Source organism: Empidonax traillii, unplaced genomic scaffold, assembly GCF_003031625.1.
Source record: "Empidonax traillii isolate 1590-97213 ecotype Southwest subspecies unplaced genomic scaffold, ASM303162v1 scaffold83:size2986645, whole genome shotgun sequence".
Lineage (NCBI taxonomy): Eukaryota > Metazoa > Chordata > Aves > Passeriformes > Tyrannidae > Empidonax > Empidonax traillii.
The window spans coordinates 590,358-614,566 of record NW_020955276.1 but is presented as its reverse complement, the minus strand read 5'-3'; the positions used below and the strand labels follow the sequence as shown (position 1 = coordinate 614,566).

General features: G+C 35.7%; 1 protein-coding gene across 2 annotated transcripts in view; it reads right to left on the bottom strand.

The window, feature by feature from the left end:
• KDM4C (lysine demethylase 4C) overlaps positions 1-23,602 on the bottom strand; it is a 240,246-nt gene extending 216,644 nt beyond the window's left edge. For both annotated transcript variants that reach the window (XM_027881062.1, XM_027881063.1), the window contains exons 1-6: positions 23,571-23,602; positions 18,259-18,270; positions 17,260-17,424; positions 12,401-12,576; positions 9,460-9,574; positions 602-795 (exon numbers count right to left, since the gene is read on the bottom strand). In XM_027881062.1, the coding sequence (XP_027736863.1) occupies positions 602-795; positions 9,460-9,574; positions 12,401-12,576; positions 17,260-17,403 (629 nt within the window). In that variant the 5' untranslated portion in view covers positions 17,404-17,424; positions 18,259-18,270; positions 23,571-23,602. The remainder of the gene's footprint in view (positions 1-601; positions 796-9,459; positions 9,575-12,400; positions 12,577-17,259; positions 17,425-18,258; positions 18,271-23,570) is intronic.
• Between the last annotated feature and the right edge of the window lie 607 nt (positions 23,603-24,209).

Below are 24,209 nucleotides of genomic sequence, written 5' to 3'. Positions count from 1 at the left end.
TATGAACAAATGGATAACATTCTTTCTGTATACTTTGGGCACACATATGTCACAATTGATAAGTACGATACTAAACCAATTTGTCTATTACAGCTGTTCAACCAAAAATTTAAGATTATAGAGCAAGGATAGTAGAAGTACCTTTAACACTGGATCTTACCTCCTACTGGTCCTATTGACTTCACATTAGAGAATGACCCTGATCCAAAGAAGCAATTAAAGGCATGTTAAATACAAAATATGTTGTGCAGTCCTGAGGGATACTGAACCAAAGAAACTGATTTCAAAGAGCTCTTTCAGAAGTTCCTCAAGAAGTTCCCAACTCCTTAAGCTTCCCATATTGGACCTTTAAAATATTTTTCTGTTGAACTCCAATAAGCGTTATGTACTTATTTGTCTTTTTCTTCAAAAATCAAAGACTGCGTTGGAGTGATGTTCATCACCAACGTCACATATTTCATAGTACTGAGCTTTAAAAAAAACCCTCACAAAACCATCTTAGCTTTCTCATAAAGTTTACCACTGTAAGCAATTGTACCCCATCAACAGACGGTTTAGTCAGCTGAAAAAGACATCATCTTTCACAAAAATTTAAACTTGCCATGACTTTGGCTCCCCGAAATGGAGATAATTAATACTGTAGAGATCCATGTCTTCAGTGTGCCACGCAAATGTCGTTTTCCACATCCCAAAATACAGATATGGTGTATTTACACCCTCGATAGAAATTCCACACTCTTCTCCTACAACATCCAATATTGTGTTAAGATGGGCAATATTCCATTCCTTAACACCCTGAAAAAGATACATAAAAAAATAAATTAGTAAGTTTATCAAGCAATGCAACTTTATCTAATAGTCTCAGTCAAAAAATGCACACCTGATCTAGCCCTTCAAAAGATTGTAAGTTCATACAATTTGTAAGCACTTGAGAAGACAGCTGAAGTTACTCGAAGAAAAATTCTCTTGACCTTAGTAAGTTTTAAATCAGGTCACAAGTCTGAGATGTTCAGGTGTTCAGGGCAGAGAATATAAGGAAGTTCATATTTGGTTTACACTTAGTACATCCATTCTAACCTGGCTTAAAACACCGTACGTAATAGAAACAACAGCTGCAGACAAAGTCTTTGATTAGTTGATAGTTGGAAGCCATTAAATTTCACTGGGCCTATCTATGTTTTTTTATAACTTAAAAAGTAATACCAAACAGTATGAAAAATGATTTAAAAATTTATTTTACATGCATAAATTTACTATTTCTCTGTAAAGTATACAACCACAAAACGATTACGTCACTTCAGATATATTTCTAATCATAATGATGTACTGCAGAAACCTATTAATTCTTGGGATTCAAGCTGTTTCCTTACATTACTGCCTATAAAACCTGTATATTAAAAGTCATTCAGAAAGCAATGCAAGTGGTCTTTGCTGTGTTTCAGATTCAACCACAAAGTGCAATTCTAATTCCAGGTAATACGGTATGTAAGAGACAGTATAACCAAGATCAAAGCTACAAAACTGAAGAGAAAAAGATTAGACTTCATTATAACAGCAATTATTAGCACCTCTAGGGAAGAAATTAGCTGGTGCTGAAGCAGTCAGAAAAACAAGAAATATAATCAAAACTATTAAAAACTCAATTCAGGCAAGTTTTCTTGGAAAGACAGCCCCTAAGCATACCTTAACCATAAGCTACTCTGCACACCACCCAGCACTGAAACTACAGTTCTGGTAATCTTACTGTTCGGGGAACAAACTGATGGCAGACTACAGACCTGATGCATCTGATTAAGTAACATGATGACATTTCAATAGTTGGGCAGCTGGAGAAGTAATAATATAGGTTAAAGCAAGAAGTAATGAAAATTTAATACTCTCAGTTTTCATTTCCTCAATTTTTGAGATTTTTATGTCAAGCATGTTAAGTATGTAGCAACTAGAACTGATATATAAGAAGGTAATGTCTATGAAGTTCAGAATTGTCACTGAACAGGTACTTCTGACTGCCTCTATGACTATTTCACTTATTAAGAAACACTAAGTTATCTGGAATTTTACAAAGGAGTAAAGGATGAATGAAGTACAGAATGAATTCAATTCAGACAGTAATTTTTGTTCTTTTAAAACTGAAGCCTTGGTTTTGATGTATTTGTTAAAACATAAAGGCACCTGAAATTTTAAAATTAAAATAAAATACATATGATAAAAAAACCCACTAATATGAACTTAAACAGTAGATGCTGCTAAAATCTGCACCTTTCAAATACAAAAAGCAGCAGCAGCAAGTTAACAGAACTATAAAATAAAATGTCTGTTTGAAGAGACAACTTTAACCAGTAAGTCCTCAAATCAGTTTAAAAATTTTATTTTTTTAAAAAACACATAAAATGTTTCTCTGTTTACAAATTGTGCAGTCCATTTGAAGAAACAAATTAATTCACCAAACTAAGAGCAATGACTCAACCAGGTAGGCACATACAGAGGGTTGGAGGAAAACAATAAATACTCAGAAAAATCAACTGCTAATCTAAGCAGGCTACTCTGACAGTGGCCAAAAATAGACAGGAAACAGCGTAACTAAAGCAGTAATTCCCCCGAATACCCTTACAACCCACAGCAATTTGCAGTTTGAAGGTTTCTTCAGACAGAAGTGTTTACCTTTCTACTCAATAGTATCCCATGGACTTTTTTACCTGTTATTTATCCTATCACATTTTTTCACACACGTAACTCTTAGCAACCATAACAGCCTGAAATTTTAGTCTTCTATTACTAAGAATTAAGTAATGGATAAGAGAATAAATTACTTTTTTAATAACAAATCTCAAGTTTTCACATTCTGTTAAGACGTATCACTAGTCACCAAGGAAACTGCTAATGGTTTGTCCTCAAACAAAAGCAAATCCTCCCATGGAGACAAATCCTAGGACAAATACCTTGTTTCAAAATATCAAAAATACCAAATACACAATCCACAACTTCTACACAAGATACATGAGCTATTTCCTTCTCCTGCAGACTATTTTGGACAAGTCCTCTTAGCTCAAAAGGAAATATTCACTCAGACTGGCCAAAGCACTAAAGTCACACTGATTCATTTCCACTCCTGCTAATTCCTGGAACTTAAAAAATTAAATCAATTTTATATTTATGCCTAAATCGTTACCATTAATTATCACAAATTATTATTATATATGTTGCTTTACCTCACAGACTTCTCTTTTTTTAATAATCCAAAACATTAATGCTTACACGATTTTTAAAGTAAAGTAGCGGTTCTGACTTTTTCAGTAGTTATGTAACTAGTTTCAGACTTAACAATTGCAATGCACACTAAAAGAATCATTGCTGTAAAAGAGCAGTTTAACAGGTGAATACATAACAACACTTCTCAAAATTAAAGTATATTTTAGCAGCTTATGCTATGTTTAATAGCCATTGTTAGAACACCAGTATATATATCACTTGACCACAAGGTGTATCTGGTAGTTTCTTACAAATACATTCAGATGCTATAACCTATTCAATGTTAGGAAAATACAAAATATTTCTTCTGCTCAAAATATCACAATAATATCTAAAGATTATAATAGCTTCAAGAGAATGTGTAAAGATAATATTTTTAATTTATCCACATTTCTAATGGTAGATTGTTTAAAGAATACCTGGACAACTGTACCACATAATCTAATATCTGGAAAAAAGCTGAAAACAATATATTTTACTTTCTTTAAATAGACTTGAAACAACTTAACAATTGTGATCATTGCTACATATATTACATTTACCTTATATTTCCTGACAGAAATATTATAAGGTAAATAATGGTTTATAAAGAAGACCATTATTCCAATATCCACTAATTTTGAAGATGATTCAAACTTACTGTAAATTACTATCCAGAGTTTTTCTTACTCTTAATAGCTTTTGCATCTGCTTTTAACACAATATGGAGATGAACTGGGACACTTAACAGTAAGTTCTCATCTGAACACTTGCACAGTTTGGAAGGAGCTGACCCACCGTCTTTTCAAAGACTAAGCGTAATCTAAATCTCAGTATACTGGTAAAATGTGAAGTTCAGGGTTGTAAGCAGACACCTCTTTGCACATAAGAATAAAATAGGCTCCAAATGTAATGATTTTTTATTAATTTCATTTTTTCATAAGTACTTTAGAAAGTGACATGATGCTACTCTTTGTACTTCATTTAAACAAATCAGCCAAGACTTTGATGTATTCTATTTTTAAGAATACGGATTTTTAAAAATAAGGTTACAAACAATCTTTTCTCAGTGTTTAATTTTTCCTGTGATAAATCACAGGACTTCATTTCAATATTAATCTGGCAAACAAGATATTAGTTGTACAAATAAGATTAAAAAGCCCTTATGACTGACTGTAATACCTCAAATAATAAAGAAGAGTAAAAAAAAAAACAATTCAAGAGTCAGAGTGGAAAGCAGGAGGGGAAACATTACAGAAATATTTGTGCTTGGTAAACCACTTCTCACTCCAAACAATCATTCACTTATGCCAATGGACATAATAAACTGCGGGGTTTTTGCTCTGCCTTCAAAGTCGTTAAAATACAAAAAGAAAAATGCTGCGAACAGAATCTGGGCACCATAAACATATAGATTAGGAAATACAAACAATCTCCCTCATTATATTTGGGTTTACTTCTCAGCATTTTTAATGATATAACCATTGCTTTTGCAGCACCCTTTTCAAGGGTAGGCAAGTAGATTCTTTGGAAAGGCAGACTAGAACCAAACATCTTAGTGACTGCTCACAGTGATCTCAACCATGAGTAGACCACAGAAAAAGAACATCATGGAATCATAGAATCATTTAGGTTGGGAAACACCTTGAAGATCAGCCTGCTCTTGTGATTAGTAATCCTTTCCTTGAACAAATGTTTTCTAAAATTCCAAGGTAAACTTTCCCACTGGCACAGCTTGAGGCAGTTTCCTACTGTCCTGTTGCTTGTTACTTCATGGGATTTATGTTCCAGACCCTTTACCAGCTTTGTTGCCCTTCTCTTGAAACGCTTCAGCAACTCAATGTCCTTCTCGCAGTGAGGGGCCAAAACTGAACACAGGATTTGAGGTGTGGTCTCACAAGTACCAAGTACAGGGGGACAATCACTTACCTAGGCCTGATGGCCACACTACTGCTGATACAAGCCAGGATGCTATCAGCCTTTTTAGCCACCTGGGCACACTGCTGGCTCATGTTCAGAAGCTGTCCCTGTCCTTTTCCGCCTGGCAGCTTTCCAGGCACTCTTCCTGTAGTACTGCCTGGGGTTTCTGTGACCCAAGGGCACGACTCAGCCTTGTTGAATCTCATTCTATTGACCTCACACCATCAATCCAGCCAGGCCAGACCCCTCTGCAGAGCCTTTCTACCCTCCAGTAGAGCAACACCCTTGCCCAGTTTGTGATCTCCAAACTGACTTGAAGGTGCCCCTCAATCCCCTTGTACAGATCATCAAAAAAGACACAAAACGGGACTGGCCCAAATACTGAGCCCAAGGAACACTACTTGTGACTGGTCTCCAGCTGGATTTAACTCCATTCACCACCACTCTCTAGGCCTGACCGTATAGTTTTTAATCCAGAGAAGAAGAGTAGACTTATCTCAGTTTCACTCCAGAATTCTCAACCCAACCCTCGCTCCCTCCACCTGTATCTCCCACTCCCACACAAGCAGCTCAGGGAAACGGAGAAGAAAGGTTGCCTTCAGTTCATCCCACATTGCCTCTGCCACTTCTTCCACTGCTCCAACATGGGGTCTCTCCCATAGGAGACAGTCCTCCTAAAGTGCCATCTCTAACTCATTTAGAATCCAAATTCTACACACAATGTCAAGTGCTGCTTTAAAATCATGTTGGCTACTCTGTCCAGGGATATAGCAGGAAATTCAAGTACATCTGTTGCTACAGCAAGTAACACATTAGAGCTGTACCTACAATTTAGCAAAAATAACCAACTGTTAAACTACAAGTTCCACTGAATCAACCAAATATGCTCTCCACACCTTATATATGGAAGAAGGTAGGGACTAGAAATCATCTTATCAGGAGAAATAAAACTAAAAGAAGAAAAATGGAAGTAAAGTGCTACCTTCAAGACAGCAGCTGAGTGGTGAGAGAGACACAAAACAATATTTATATGTGTGTGATGGTTCAGACCCGGCTCCCTGCCAAATGCCCAAACCCACAGTAACAACCCCTTCCCCCTCCCTTCTTTTCTTAGGGCAAAGGGGGGGGGGGGGAGGGGGGGAAAAGGCAAACATAAAATTGAAGAGCCTGAAATCAATCTAATTATATAAAAATATATATTTTATGTTTATTACAGTTATATACAATTAAAATGCTATGTACACAGAGAAGGGAATCCAAACATCCCCCAAAGGGAAAGGGGAAAGAGGGACAAAAAGGGACCAGGAAGATTTTCCCTGCCTAATAGCTAGATCAGTCAACGTAGGGGTCATGCTTTTCTTGAGTCACCTACATTGTCATTATCCTACAAAGTACTGCAATTAAATTTAACAGCAATTAGAATGCATACAGCACATAATAGTATTTCAAGCAAACCCTGATCTGGAATTTATTCTCTATGAAGCTTTACAGAGTGCACAGAACACTTGTTCTCATAGATTATTTCCTTATTTGCAAACAATCTGAGTTCAAAGATGTCAATTAATATATTTTAAATAAATAACAGAGATTCTGTAATAATTCAAACATCACAAGGGTAAACTTTGAATCATTGATAGTAGTTGTCAAATTTCAAAGCATGCATTGGCAGTTTTGTTCTTCTTTTGTTTGTGCTTTATTTCTTTGTTTCATTAGTTGTTTTTCTATTCCATATGACATAGGCTTTATAAATTTGCCCCGTTTTCCAAACTCCTCAGAACCTGTAATTCTCTGGTTTAAAAAAAACAAATACTACAAGATCTGTGATCTCTCTGGCACAATGCCAGCAAAGTGCTGGATTCACAAGTAACAGTAATGTTTCTTAAACAATACAAATAGTAAAAATTAAGGCTTCATCATGTTTCAGATACAGGTGTCTCAATATAAAATTGACTGTCACCAATGGAAAAGAAAATGTATTTATTAAACTGTTAAACTGAAGAATATGGATGTAAAGCACAGCAGTATTTCTCACTAATTTTGATGGCCCATGTATAAATATAAATCACATTTTCACTAAGTTCCTTGTGGTTTTCTACCTGAAATTCTGTCAGATATTTACCTGAAATGTAACATCTCCAACAAATTTTTTTCTTTAAAATGCATCTTGTAGGAAGCATGCATTTGTTTTGTTTCTCGCAAATAGGCTGCTATGACAAATTAATCCCACCATTCCCTTTCTCCCATAAGGTGTCCAAAATGTCAGTAATTTGTATTCATCTCCTTTCCACAAATAATGACAATCCTAAAGGAAGCTGAACGAAACATAAGAACAACCTCTAATTTCAAACAGAATCAAGAAGATCCTTTCTTAGAACTATCTTCAGGCATTAAGACATGAAAAATATTAGTTGTGCAAGTACACCATCTGCTGGCCAAAAAGTAACTGTGGCAGAATTATTCTAAGACAACATTTTGATCAGAGGCACTGTAACTTTCTCACCAACAGTTTGGTATCAGGATTTTTTTCTTTTCCTTTATACACCACTGGGCTGTACACCATCACAGTGGCTGACATTAACTGCTCAAGTCTGTTCACACTTCTCAGTGTCAATTGCTTTCACTAACATTCCTCCTCTTTATTTATATTTAAATAGTACCCATTTTATCACATGCATCAAGGTTTTTGTCAATTTTTTATTGCTTTCCTCCACCACTCTCTGCAGCTTCGTTTCAATGCTTTGTTTCTTTCTCCTATGCATGTAGCATCTGAGTTAGCATCTCTGAATGCTGCCCTTCTCGCTTCCCCATTTGTTTTTTTTTCTAACCTCCCTTCCTCAGCTTCCCAAATTAATGAGACTGCAATTCCATGAGAAGGAAATCTCTGACCTTCTCTTTGGCCAGTCAGCATTTCCAAATTGGACATAACTGCCTTCATTCCTTTGGAAATGTTGCTCATGCAACAGTAAACTTAAGATACTGAAGAAGAAAGCAAACACAACCAAAACAAAGCATACATTTGTAAAAAGTTATACCATAAGGCATTATCTGCCAATAGTAAATTAAAAAAAAAAAAATCTGAGAAGAAAAAGGGAAAGCATCTATTTCTTAAAACAAAAACTGTTTTCCTGTGCCTCATTTCGGTCTCTACAAAGCAACAGCCACCTAGAATGGCTCTTCGCCAAAACATTCCAAATCAGAATCTTCAATTATTCTCTAACTTATTTTTCAAAATAGCTATTTGGACTCAAAATATAATCTGGAGTTGCTACTTTCTCTAAACAACAGACCACTGGACAAACATAGCTATGTTTCAAAGATGACATAACTCAGTGCAAAAATTGAATTGCCCTCAGCCATATTGGCTGACCATATTTATCTTTGGACAGTTCTCAAGTCATCTGTTTTCTGTGAAGAAATGTGAAATACTAGTAGAGCCTCAGACCATCTGCCACAGGGAAATCACACTTTTTTTTTTTAACGACTGGAGAAGGTAGTTACATAGAACATGAAATAACTCAAGAACTCCACACATGGTAGATTCTTTTAATAAAAGTTTGTCCTGTATTTTTCAAATCCTCAATTTTTTTCTGAAATGCCTAAATTTCTTCTGTTAGTCTCATTACTTAAATAATCCTTGACAAATCTAGTTCCTATCATTACTCACACAGCCTAACAGACATCAACGACTATTGTGTAATTCTTTGGATAATAAGATTTGTATTAAGAGTTCCTTTATTATCCATAGAGATCTTGGCAAGTAACCAGCAAAATTCATATCCTTAGGAAACTTCAATTTTGTCTGTTTTAATTGAAAGGTAAACAGTAAGTGTAAGCACATTTCCAGGAAACTGCAGGCATTCCAAGCATGTATAAAGTACAACTATTAATCATATTCCTCAGTGAAAGAGGAAGAAATAAAAGTATCTCATCTTCTAATTTTAAAGTAAAAACTTTTAGAGATATTTAAAATATCTCTAAATTTCCACATAAGTCCAAAGAAAACATACACACTAAAATGTTTATGAACAAATAAATAAGTACAAAGTAATCTCAGAGTTCTGGAGAGTTCAAAGTGAAGAAAGGGAGGAGTGATGATCAGGAAGAGTAGCAATATTCTATTGTCTAAAGACAGAACTGTCTGACTCTTGCAGGTGTAGAGTTAATTTCAACCTTTCTTGGAGTCTTTAAAGTAAGTAACACAAAGATTTCAAAAGATAGATTCTCAGTCACAAAACAAAATTGTATCCTTTAAGTACAGTACCCTTTAAAAGAGGGCTAGAAGAGATAAATTTCATAAAAAGCTATGCATACTTCATCATAAATGCTCCCATTGATATCTGCTCCATAAATTGGTGCCACAAAAGTCAAGTTCCTCCAATATTTACGCTCCAAATCTTCGTAATCTGTGTATCTTGGGGTGCGGTATCTGCAGAGGAAGAAGTAGGCAAAGGTTCATCACAGTCGTTCAACAACCACCTTCACAATGCACCATGCTTTTGAACCCGAAAACTGAATTCTAAGAGATCACTTTATTTCAAATTTGCCAAAACAGAGGAATTGCTACTTGTTCTAAGTTCTTATTGTCATGATTAACCACATCATGGAACCTTCTGCCTGGCAGCCCCAGTAAGTGAAGTCATCCACCTACCCCAAAAACATTTGCTTCAGCCCCCAGCAGCTCATCAGCACTATCTACTGGCTGAACCTCTCCTTTTCATTTCCATTACACACAAAAACACACATGGAAAAGCCATGCAAATAACAAGTATCTATCATTTTCCCACCTCACCACCAACTCTGCAAAGACACAGATGTAGGTCTTGCATAACCCTGCCTCAGAACAACTCAAATTTATAAGTCAGCCCATGCATCAGCCACGCCAGGCAAGACCAGTAGTTTCTTCTCTTCTTTCTTCCCCAGTAAAACTCCTCAAAAAAGCTGTAATATTTCAAACAATTGGTACCAAAAATTCTACAATGCAGAGAAAAAATATTTAAGGGACTTTCTACTCCTTTATAACAACAGAAGATACCACACTTACATGCTTAATTGAAAGCACCTACTAAACACATGCTTAAATATATTTATGTATATACTTTTATACACATAAATACATTTATGTACATATGTTATGCTTATGTAAAATCTTGTGGGAACACAACACAAGCACACTACCATAGAAACATCTATCAGTAGCTTTGCATTGGGATCCTTTGTCAGACCTTTGTTCTCCCATATTTAGGTCCTCAGAAAATTTGCTCCCCCTTTATTGCAACTCTGAGAAATGAAGTTTCATATTAGAACTGCCAACATGCTACACTTGAACAACTAGAAAGAAAATCCAAACATACAGGACTTAAGTAGACCAGGTACACTTACATCATGTAATAACTCTGAACAGAGACAAAAAAACTTAAAAAAATCATCTTAACCCAAGCATTCTCAACAAGACAGTTGTTTTACTATTCCTTATGATATAACTCCAGAAATCAGATTATTTATTTCTGCTTGGCACTGAGTAATATGCATACATAAATTCCTTGATTACAGGATGCAGCTATGCCCTTATTTCCCAGAGGTCAAGTAGATAAGTTTTTTGGTTCAATGGTGAGTTGCACATGTCTAAACAAATAAGAGATGAAATCCATTAGACTGAGTACACATGATCTTTTTAAAGGTAACTATGATTTAATTTAGATGTTCATGGCCATTGCCTCTTACCCAAAGGAAACAGGTAACATCTAATAGATAACAATACTCAAGAAAAGGGACATCAACAGACAAGTCTTCTCCATTAAGGAACAAAATTATTTTTATGGGAGAACAGAGGCTTTCAGCTACCTGATAGTATAATAAATACAGACTCAGAGTGTCATGGGAGGTTATATGACACATTTTCTTAAGAGAAGTGATAAATATTTAGAACAACATACAAAGAGTAATAGATAGGAATCCCTCCCAATTGTTTTTTGAATTTTGACCATGAAACTAAGTTGTCATTTGATTTCAGTAAAAAGCATGAAAACTGAAATCAGAAACACTTCCAAAATATCGTCCAAAATAAAGAATAAGAAACTTAAACATCATGATACATACTAAAATCTTTAGTTTTGCATTTTAAAAAATTAGTGTCTCATTTTATTATGAGTTAACAAAATGTAAACATCTATGAAAAAGTATCACTGAAAATGACATCAGATACCATAGAGTTCTTATGTTTTATTCCCATCTCACAAAGTTACTAATCAATTTTAAAAACTACAAAATAGGTTCCCACTTCCACTTACCATAGAAAGAATACTGTGTGATAAACACAGTTTTTCACAAGTAATATAAGGGTGGAAATACCAATCCATTTTAATTGAAGAAAAAAGATTATCCATTTTGCACTATTATAAAGGCATATATATTATGGGACATAATTGCTGAGGAGTCTCCTTAAAAACTTTTCATGTCCTAGTTTTTCCTGATCTTGATAGCAGCTTCTCATGCCTTAATTTCTCAATTAACTTATGAGACAAACTTTGCTTCAAACTAAGGCAGTGTTACCTTCCTCTGTTCAAGTATCTTTTCTCTCTAAGATGTTCTGACTCACCTCCCAGAAACTATTTCCACTTGGTTTTGAGAAAATACTGAAGTAAAATGTATTCTTTCCATGTGGTCAACAGGACAAGGAAGAATTCCTTCTATCCATTCTGTCTCCTTAGAATGCTCACCAATTTGAAACTTGTCAGTACAGCGCCTAGTCCTCTATAAACACTTTTTCCCCTCCCTTAATATCCATAACCAAAACATAGACATTCACTGGATGCAGCTAAGTTCTCTTAAATTAATCCAAAACTTAGATTAATGCAAAAATGCTGGGTTCTCTTCAGAACTGCATGATGATAGGCCATTCCAGTATCTAGGAATTAAATATTAAACATGAATAGGTGTAATCAAATTAAAACTCAGATGTTAGGCTGTATCGTCTTCACTATTTTCTACATAACCATCTTTTAGAAAAGAAAGAAAAAAGGAAGACAGAAAGCATCATGTCTCCAGTTTTTCTGGATGCTTTCTTGCTGTCATGGTATCGGATAACTTTCAATAATATAAACAAAAACAATATTCACATTGTTGTACCCCTAGGAGCCAGGAAAAAAGAAAAGAAAAAAAAAAGGAAAAAAAAATCACCATTTGCCTTGCATAACTCAAAGAAATCACAATATGTGAAGATAAATACTTGTCTTCCTAAGCAAGACATACATACTTGTTACTGTTGGCCAGCTGCTTGAACTCCTTCACTGTCATGGGCTTTTTCTGAATGTTGTACTGTGTGAAAAGCCCCGACTGCCCAGTGACTATCTGTTGAATTGGAGCAGGAATCACCAAATCTTCAATATCATTATAATGTTTTCTTGGCTTCCACTCCTTCGGTGGGATAACCTTTAAATTCAAAAATAAAAAATAGGACATCACAGTTGCGATATCAGTTCAAAACATCCTGGAAAAAATCGAAAGAACCAGTCAAATATGCCTGCATGATCAAATGAACACTTGCTTACCAGTTGTTTCACACTAAATAATTGATTATGTAAGTGCTCCTAGATAATATAGAAAGCAATTCAAAATAGGGATAGTGTCACCTCAATTTACAAGCGTCAACTCAGTCACCTACAGCAATTCAAAGACAACTGTGCAAGCATGCTTTACAATCAGAAAGCCTTACAATTGAAAAATACTTCAGAATCTATGGTATTACACATATTTAGTGTTAAAAATGCATGAATGTTGCGTTTGGGGATATGGTTTAGTGGTGAACATGGTGGTGGTAAGGTCAGTGGTTGGACTCAATGATCTTGGAGGTCTTTTTCAAACCAAACGATTCAAAGATATAAAATTTTTACTGTCAATTAAAATAAAAACTCATACAAAATCTGGCATTCCCCTGTCTAAATGTTATTTGGTATAAGCAGTATATATAACTTTATTTTTTACTGAAAGGTGAAGGAAGTTCAGCCATTTTAGAGACCTTTAGAACTGAGAGTCTGTGCAACTCACTCCCCATAACACCACGGGATGCAACTATTATAGTAAGAGTTTGCACTAATTTAGATACATTAGCTCTTATAATTATATGATTTAATCCTCATAATTGAAGATTAAAGCTATGTGCAGATTAACCAATTGTAAAGTTAACATATTTCTTTCAAGTACCACAGAACTGCCCACAGTTTGTGAGAACTACTCAGCAGATTCTAAAGTGCTAGCAACAAAGTCATTAAGGATTTCAAAGAAGCCTATAGTAACACTAGTGTTCTTTAACAGGGCTGTGTAATTTTGAACATTCTTTGCATATATTATTTTACCTGAAAACAGATAACTCTCTAGATGTTAACTGCATCACTTTTAAAACACAGGAACAGAAAATTTTTATACGTATTTTTTGTTTTGGTTTTGAACTTGTACTTGTTCAGAGGCTCAATGCCATGTTTTTGATCTACTCCTTATATTCATTATTTTCTGCCATGCTCAAATCAAATTTTCACAAATCATAAATGGGCAAATTGTAATGCTAACGTACTCAAACACTGCACACCTCAAAGAAATCCAGTCAAGACCATTTGCGCTAACAAGCACATAGCAAAGGACAAACATCAAACTGAAGAAAAGTTTTAAGAAAGTAACATACTTCCAAATCTAAAGTTTTTAATTCAAAAATAAATAGGTATTTTTATCCATTTTTTACACAAATGCAATTCCCTCTGCTGTACAGGGACTGCTTAGCAAGATTCAGTGTTGATTGCTTTTAGAGAAAAAAAGTAAGCGAATCATCTTGTGATTCCTACTTACTTCTTTCACAGAAATCTTGAATTAATGCACATCAACAAAATACAAAATGTTAGTTTGAAGCAGAGAAGTCATGCATCCAGAATATATGCATAGAAATCAAATATGTGCACAGAGATTTCCATTTTCATTATTATTAAGCATGAAGTTGTAGGTTTGGTTCAAATATATGAATACTGAAAAGCAATATTTGCATTATCTTACTTAAGTCAAGGTCAGTGTGTTTTAGGTAATAAAAATATTTTTGTGAATACAGGCTCAAAATATCTCCTTCCAGCTAAATGAAGCATGTTTAATGCTGTTGTAATTAGTGTACTGGTAAGAGAAGTGAATTCTCTGGAAACCAATAGGCAAAGTATCACTTAAAAAGAAAATAAAAATAGAGTTCTTCCCCAAAGAATTTCATTTTCTAACCAAGGCAGGACAAAGGTTGAAAATGTTAAATTATCATGTCCAAAGCGACAGGCAATTAGACAATGTAAGAGCTGGAAATAATGACCAGATCTCTGTGACCTGTCCCACTGAAGCCTCTACATATTCCCTTTAGTAAATATAACCTGCTCAAAGTCAGGCAAGTTAGGTTTATTCAATGGAAGCAACTTAGATCAAATTTAGCAGTCAAGCTTTTAAAAGCTCAAATATGAAAAAGGAAACACCTAAGGCAAGGGTTTGTCATTTACATATATATTTATTTATTTATCAAAGATCCTAAGCATATTAATACTGTCTCATATCATGTAGTGTGATATGCATTCAGATTTAGATAGAGACGTCTTAGTTATACCAGTCTCCTGCATGAAGACTGCACTTTAGTACTCCTGAGGTTAATAGGGAGTGCTCTCAACACATACACTGCTGCTAAATCCTCTTTCATATACTGGTAATCTCCTGTTGCAACATCTGACCCTGAATGGCACCGGCTACTATTTGTATGTAACTACTTCTCCCCAGCTCCTCTGAAAATTGTTTTTCTTGCACTTGTCAATATCTATTTTCAGCATAATGTTCCAAAATTACTTTTCTACTTGCCAATGTGACTGAAAAATTAATTTCACTATTTTGCTCTGCATAAATTCAGTTTGAGACTTCAAAACAATTCTTATTCCAGCAAAGACCAACTAATCTATCAGCATGCCTTGTTTTTAATTTGTTCCATTCTTTCCAGTCCTTGTTTTCCAAGTCTTGGACCCTCTGTAAATGTAAGACTAAATTAGACTTTTCTTATGCCTAAAGCTCATTCCAGACTTTCAAAAGCCTAATGGTAATTTTTTTTTGCCAACATTGTTTTTCTAGTACCTTAATCACTTGTTTCAGACATAGTATTAGGAACTTAAAGGGTAATTGTGGGGGTTTTAACCTTTTATTTCCCATTGTCCCTCCCTCCTCCAATACGTGCAAGCCTTATAGTAATTTTATCCCTATTTACATACACATATTCTTCTACACAGGTTACAGGTTTTCTCCCCTTACACCTTCACATTTAACCTAAGGTGCTGGATACACCTACTCTGATCGTGTTCTCTGTTTAGAGGTTAAATTACTGTTTCTGCATATGTATATACTTCTGGTAGTTGTTACTCTCTTCACATTAATACTTAGGCTTGTACATGTTAGATTTGAGAAAAATAAGGTTCTATGTAAGGTAATTTTATATTACTATCAAAACAGGAAAAAATTATTTTTTCTTGTTATTTTAAAATCAATTTCCAAACCCCAGAAAACATCCCTTTGCAGTATGAATTATTTACTTAATAAGATTTGTTTTAAAAAATACTTGGTTTATTTTTATTTATAAATTTTTTTGAGATATATCAAAACATAGTGAAAAACACAACTCAAAATTCTCAAGAGAAAGTAGTAATATGCAGCAAGTCACTGTGAGACTAAAAACAGCAAGAGATGCTTTAACTGCTATTCAAGCAAGCAAGATGATGTCACTACAATGCATTTGAAATTTAATGTCCAAAATGAAAGGACTGCAATAGTTCATCCCCACACAAATAGGTTCCATAATAGAGCTGAATATAGAAAAATTCAGCTCAGGCTTTCCAATGCTGTCTGTTTATCACATTTCTACTTCTGTTTGCAGAGAAGTGTTTGAGAATATGACCTATGTGTTCTCTATCCTCAGAAATAAAAAAATCAAATAACCTACAAGGTTTCCAAAGGGTGAGGAGTTCAGTTTTGCCTGGCTTTACAGGAAGCAGGAGGAGGGAGTGGGCAGGGGAAAACCAAGAACTGCAAGTCTTGTTTCTCTTCTCTCAGATTCTAAGTGTCTTGTCGCTTAAAAACCCAGTGATGGAGATGGCTATCCCCACTGAGCATTTACATTAATTAAACTAGTACTTCTACGACCTGCATCTCGTCCTGCTGGTTTGAAAAGCAGCAGAACAGATACAGCATAAATAATAATGGCCAGTCTCTTCGCGAACGAAGATCCGGGGAAGGTCTTTCCACCTTCCAGCCTGCGCATTGGATTTTTTTTTTTTAGGTGAGACACAGTGTGCGCGGAACTGAGCCCACCCTTTAATCCTGAGGTTCATCTGCCGGGGCCAAGCACGCTTGGACAGTGGCAGCGAGGTCCTCAGGACGTAGATGGATTGCCTTACAGGGCTAACGAGCTCCATCTGCCCGGGGAGGGGCCCCGACCGGGAATCGAACCATAAATACTTATATAATGTATCACTAAACTACATCAGACTTAACCTCTGACAATCACTCTCTGTGAGGGGAGGGACACATGCTGTAAGGTCCTGAAGGTGCCATTGTTCAAAGGGCAATACAGTCACAGACAATGTACCTTCAATGCTCATTAACAAAGAGATAACATGATAACCCTTAAAAAGAAAACTATTTCCATTCAAACAGTGCCTCACATACACCACCATTGAAGGTATTGGGATTATTTGCATCACTACAGCTTTACATAACCCTAAAAGACCGAGTTCAACACCTGTTCAAGACTAGTTTATATTGTGGACTCTCTGTTTAGTTCTGATTTGACAAAAACTAGTTTATATCTACACAAAATGAGATCCTATTTTGCTATTGTAAACTTGTAAACAATTAACAGAAACAGTATACATCATCATTAGTCTGCATGAAATATCAGAGATACTGAAAGGCTCTTTCTTAAAACAGTAACAGATCAGTACCTATTCATTGAAAATCATTTGGAATTTTAAATACTAAAAAGGTCAGGGATTGTAATCAGCAAAATACAAATACTGGGAGAATGAGTATTAGGATCACTTTTCCTACCATGTTATAGATGTTTACCTTTGCAATTCCAGCCCTATGAGCACCCTGTGATTCCATGTATGCTAAGTATTTGTTGAATTCCCTGAATTCATCCATTGAAGGCCTAAAAGTCATGATTTTGCAGCTTGGGTTCGGAGGACTATCTGAGATGACAGCAGCCATTTTGATTTGCTTTCAATCCAGCTTTAAAAAAAAAAAAAAGAGAAAAAAAGAAAAAAATAACATACATTGTAGAGTATAAACTGTAAAACAAATTCTGAGATTCAACATACTTGGTTTCAGACACGAAAAAAGCTTCTAAAATCGTCTGCCCACACTAGTATAAAAGGCACAAAACAAATGTTTACTTTTTCACTTTACTCTTTTAGGAATACTCAGCTTTTACCCAGCACAAACACTGTTTTAAGTGACATGTACACAGTGCAGTCCATCCCTCTATTTATACAGCATGTTTTCCCAAGTTAACCTGGCATCTCCCTGTGTAGATCCATCTGGATGTTCTGTATCTAGAGGTATATTACACAGGCACAATCTACAAGAGTAACAAAACCACATGTTTGATAAAATATCACTATTCCCATTTAGTAAATGGTAAACAGCAACTACTCGCTTTCCTACTCACACTGCAAATCCAGAAAAGTGCTTTATTTCCTAGCTCTCACATCAGCATTTTAACAACAGGACTACACTACTCCTCTGCAACAGTAAACAGTACTCAAGTGATACACATAAAATGAGCATTTCCTCTTATTTCCATTTCTACACTAAGGATGACTAAAAAAAGTCATATTTCTATTTCAAACCAAGATGTAGTACTCATGAAAGGACTGATCTTTAGGCAACTGACATGTATACATTATCTTCAGGTGTTGCAACTTCCAACCATTTCCAACCATACATCACCATGTGTGATCTATTGATCACAAAACTCTTCATTAATCTTACAAAAAAGCTCATCCCAGAATACAAATAACTCAGCTGTGACTAGCTTTTTACTGATTTCACTTTCCTGAGCACATGATTCATTCCCTCATTTTTAACATCTGTAAAATGCATGCAACCATCTTTTTTTATGCCACCCACTGTAACCATACGTTTTGCTTGTACGTCAGTGTATTAGCCGCTAATTTCATTAGCTTCATGTCTCTTCTAGCTTTGTATGAATCACTGCTCAAGAAAGCTGTATGTGCAAGATAAGATGCCTTTCCATCTTTTCTTGCTTCATGGTCCTGTGAGTATTTTGAAATTTAGTCTGCTTTTTGGATTTTTATTTTTCCTCTCATTTTGCATCCTAACTTCACCCAGCATATCACTTTCCATTCTTAGCAATTAACTGCATCCCTTTCCCCACACTCCCATCTTCAGTAATATCCTATTCCCCTCCCTACACTATATTCCATCCCTGTTTGAATTTAAATTAACTATATTGCTGCAACTGTGTGTCCAGCTTTTGGCTGAGACACAGTTAATTTTCTTCCTGACAGCTGGCACAGTGCTGTGGGTTTGGATTCAGTATGAGAATAGTTGATAACACAGTGATGTTTCAGTCGTTGCTAAGCACTGCTTACTCTGAATCAAGGCTTCCCATGCCATGAGAGTGAGCAGGTATAGAGGACACTGGGAGGGATCATGGCTGAGACACCACACTCCAACTGGGATACTCCATGCCATAGAATATGTGCCCAGTACATAAACTGAGGATCTGGCCATGACGGGCCAAGAGCTGCCTGGGGACAGGCTGAGCATCAGTCAGCAGATGGAGGGCAATTGTGAGCACCACTTGTCCCTCGAGTCTTTTCTCTCTCCTTTTCACTGCAATTGATAGCAGTATATTTTATTATGTTTCAATTATTAAACTGTTCTTATCTCAACTCACAAGTTTTACTTTGTTTTTCCAATTCTCCCCACTGGAGATGGGGTGGGAAGTGACTCCTTTGCAATCTGGGGTTAAACCACAACACTTTCCCATTCCAAAAATCAGTACCACTTAAATTTGAGGGTATTTTTGCATTTAAATTACCAAGTCCATATAGACAAATACACCTTGACATGTGTAAGTGGAATAACTTCCCTCAGTAGTAAATAGCTGGCTTGTATACGTCATTTATTCTCATCTATTGCATTTCCACATATAATCTTGCTGATATGACCAGTCCCAGAAAAATGAAACTTGGATTTATGACCAAAGGTAAAGCTCTGTTTTCCTTCACTGCAAACTGCAGTAAGTGTGTTTACTATCTGTAATGGTTCACAAACAGTGAAGTGACATTGGATATGTAATCAAACAGAATATGTGCCATCACTTTACAAAATCACATTTTAGGCATTCACCTTTGGATGTATTAAACAAGTATACACATCGTTGAAATACACATACACACACCTTCCTCTAACCAAACCCTTTGCTATTTCTTCACTGTGAAAAAATTTAGTAGTCTTCCATTATTCACCATTTCACACCTTTCAATCCTTTCCACTAACTGTAAATAAGACACCCAGCACTCAGTAGCTATTTTATCATAACACATAGGTAAAAATCGTTCCCTAAATTCTTTCTGTATTCTTCCTAACACCCAATCTAAAACTAGTTTCTTCCTAACACCCATTTCCAAAAGCATTTCTATAAACTGATTTACCAATTAATTTAATCAGTTGCTATGTAAACATATTAAATCAAATCATCCTATAGAAAGACAGTGTCAAAAGGTAACCTAATATGAACCTTTTAATCCTAGTTTTGCCTATACATGCAGAACATAAGAAACCTCAGTGCCTGGATGTGTTCCAAAAAATTTATCTCCTTTGGAATTATATTTGTCTAAGTTGAAGGGGTGTAAGTCTGAAATATATCTGACTTCCTACATTCCTTCTTCAAAGAGGTAAGGAGACAAGAAAAAGCCATATCAAAGTGGTTCAGACACCAGAAAAGCTGCAAGATGATTTTGGCCAGTGTCTGATTGCATGCACCAGCCACAACAAGCTTATTATGACATTAATTAGTATGATAAACATTCCTCTTAACTAAAACATTTCACCAAAGTATACCAGTTTTAATAGCTTTAAAAATAGCAACGTACCATATGAATTGAATATATCCTAGCACCTAGCTACAATGAAGAAATTTATCTAATTTAAAGATTGTTAATCAAATTAATAACCAGTGATTAACTCATGCTAGCTTCCACAATCACACATCAGCATTCTTGTCTGGCCACTAGATTCCTAAAATCCTGTTTGTAAATATACTAACAGGATTATCCTTCTGCTTCTTTGGAAGTAAGACAAGGCACAAGCATATAACTGAATTGTATCGTGATGAACTTCAACTTGTATCACAAGCAGAATAACTTTCAGCACATCATGAACACAGGTACAGCACTGGAAAGACAGAATTTTGCCCAGTTTCACTGCAGTGTGAAAAATACAAATCCTGTATTTCACAAGATCTTTTCTCTATCTGCTTCCATGCATCTGAGGCCCCTAAGCAATGACCACACACACCAATCGGCTTCTTTTGCTGCAAATAAACTGCCCAATCAAACTCATCTTCCACAATAAAAAAATGCCTTTTCATTAACTTACTGGGTAAAACTGCTCTTTGATAAGCACAATGTTTGTAAGAATACACCTTGAGGAGTTTCTACTCTGTAGCATCCTTAGTGTAAGAGGCAGAAAGATCATAAAAGCTATGCAGTAAATGTTATGCTGTAAGTCCACTAATTAGATGCTGCTACTCATTTTATGATTTCTTGGTAATTTAACACCTTTACAACTACAACCTATTTTAGTATTGCATTTGTTCATTACAAATGCAATAATAAACAGTAACTATCAATACCGAGATACAGGTTTTAAATTCACCACAAAAAACAATAAGCTACAAACCACCCAAAAAATGTTGGCCTTCCAATTCAATTCTATTAACTTCTAACATACTACGTAATTCTCTCAAGGACTTTGTGGGATTCAAGAATCCTACATACTTTCTCCAAACACTGTCTATTTTTGTTCTTCTTCTCACATGCAAAAATTCAGTTATACCCTAGTCAAAGCATTAACACAAGAGAACATAGTATACAGTCCAGTTTAAGAGTTAAGAGGCTTTCAGAGGTTCTGTTGCAGACAAGAGCATAACTATTAGGAGGCTGTTCTAATGTAAAATCCACACTGCAATCACACTATCACTGACTCAACTATAACACTGAGGTGTATACATAACTACCTATCTTCTGATATTACAAAGCTGTACAACTTGAGAAATAAAACTTTCAGAGTTTTAATTTACTATTACACAATTAAAATGTGCAAGACATTAGTAAATACCGAGTTATAAAAATATATGCCCATTTAGGCTGCACATTATGAAATGGAAAGACAAGAAAATATACCCAGGGAAATTTTACAGTTACTTTAAATCCCTACTACCAGCACTGTAATCAGCTATTTTCTGTGCCCTTGTAAGACAGTACTGCACTTGAAAAAAATGCCCATTACTATCTAGAAAAGCAGAGGACAATGTGAATAAATTATATACTCCACTCAAATTAGCATGCATTAGTACTTTGCTAACAGTGAAAGAAACTTTTTTAGCTAATCATGGGAAAGCTTTAGCCAAACAAGCCCAAACTATGACCTGATCCAATAAACTGCAAAGCCTGTCCATAAAACTTCAGTTTCTTGGTGACCAAATAGTTTGCCCATGTCTTGAAAGATATCCGATTAAACAACTCAAAACCTAGATAAAATACGAGTGCGTAGTTTGTCAAAGTTGCCAGCTAAAAAGCCAGTAGCTAGGTTAAAGAATCTGATCCTCCTTTTATAAAGCTTATAGCCTTTGTAAGGCCTTGTTCAAATCCTCAAATCATCAGTCAGGAGTATATTAATGCTGTATTTGTCTTAATACTACAGAAGTGAAAACATGAGGTCAGCAAAATTCAGTCACCCACATCTATGCCAGTAAGTGGCCCCAGAAACCTACTCAACGTAAACGAAAACACCAGAGTTCAATACTAGGAAAGTTCACATACATCAAGATGAAATCTAATTAATGCTACAATTCTTTACATAATCCAAGATGCAAACTTATCGGTCAAAACCTGCTTCAAAAACCAGGATGTGTATCTGAAGCCTGGTGAACCCGGCTGGTTTTAACATAATTCAACACCAAGCCAGCACCCTGGCTCCAGGAGTAGAACTTGCTTAATGGCCTGCATAATGACCTGCATAATGGCTTGCATTGTATGCATTCTCTGATCGGATTCCAGGCCTTATGGGGCAGGCCACCCTGCCCCACCCATGTTTCAGGAGTCTTTACTTTTTTTAATGAAAACACAGGTATGAGATCCATAGTCCTAGTCGGTACTTAACAGGCTTCAGCAACAGCAAGTCAGATCTATCAAGTTTCCACAGCTGCTAACAGCAGACATCTAGTAAACAGTAAGTGTAGGAGTAGCTTTATAATATACTTTTTCAGAATACCATCTAATTCTTCAGCGATGTATATATCAAGGAATCCTTAGACATGGTGGATATTACTCGCATTTGGTGGAGTTCCATGATTTTTGCCCCACAATTCTGAATTTTTGTTGGCCTTTAGTATCCAAAACATCTCACAACACAGCACTCTACAATCAACAATACGCTAAGTGATGTATCTTCTTCCTCTGTATATTTTGACTATTTCACATTTTAGTTTTATCTGATATCTGAAGTGCACACTGGGAACAGTTATCTAACTGCTCATATTTACTTTCTGAACATACATGATTTACAGATCTCTACCATGGTCTCATGCAGTAAATGTCTTCCAAGTTGAAAACTTCCAGTCTCACCACAGAAAATCCATTCCACATTTCTGATCATCATTGTATCCTATTTATGGATCTTTACTAGTTCCAGTAAATTATTTTTAGTCATGGGAATTGGATATTAAAGCTGTAAGCACTATTCAAGATGCAAGTAAACCATGAATTCACACAATGGTGTAGCAACATTATCAAATCTGGGTGCAGTCCTGACAGAGTCCGGACAGTGGTTTGGCCTAGCTCTCAGTTTTCAAAAGGCCAAGTACCCAAAAGTTCAGAAAAATATTCATTGCTAAGGTAGTATGTAATATTGATGGGAATACAAAATGCAGGTGGTGGATGTGAACTGTTTCCTGATTAAACACTTTCAAAGAGTTCTACTAGGTCTGTAATTTCTGCCAATACGTATTTCTCAAAAAAGTCTCCCTAACTACATGGTATGTAATTAACTGCTTTTGCAGGTCTCCTCCCAAAAGATACTCTTATATCTTGGATTTAACAACTCCTTAACATATATATCAAAACATATATATTCTTTTCAACTCAAAGGAATGGCATGAAGCTGCATCAGGGGAGGTTTGAGCTGGATATTAGGAAAATATTCTTCACCCAGAGGGTGGCTGGGCACCACAACAGGCTCCCCAGGGAGGGGCCACAGCACCAAGCCCCGCAGAGTTCAAGGAGCTTCTCGACAACGTTCTCAGGTATATGGTGTTATTCTTGGGGTGTCCTGTGCAGGGCCAGGAGTTGGACTCAATGATCCTTGCGGATCATTGATCAGGATATTCTATGCTTCTACAATTCTGCAAGGATTCGTGTATCTCAAGGAGATTTCCACAGGGACAACAAAAGAACAATATGAGTTTAGAAGTTTCACCAACTAAAATATAAGCCATACCTATAACCTTGAAGGCGACAAACCAGTTAAGAAAAAGCTTTTCTTTTATTATTAATTAATCATTTCTCAAATTTTGGAGATTTTTACTGATCTCAGTTTTGAAATATTTATCATCGTTGATTCAAATCAAATACTCCAAGTACTTCACTGAATCAACCTAAATATGAAGAGTTTGACTCCTAAACTTAGGGAGTTTCTTACACTTTTTTATTTCTATGCCTTTATTCATAGCTCAGTTAGCAAAATTCTACACATTTCCCTTATTT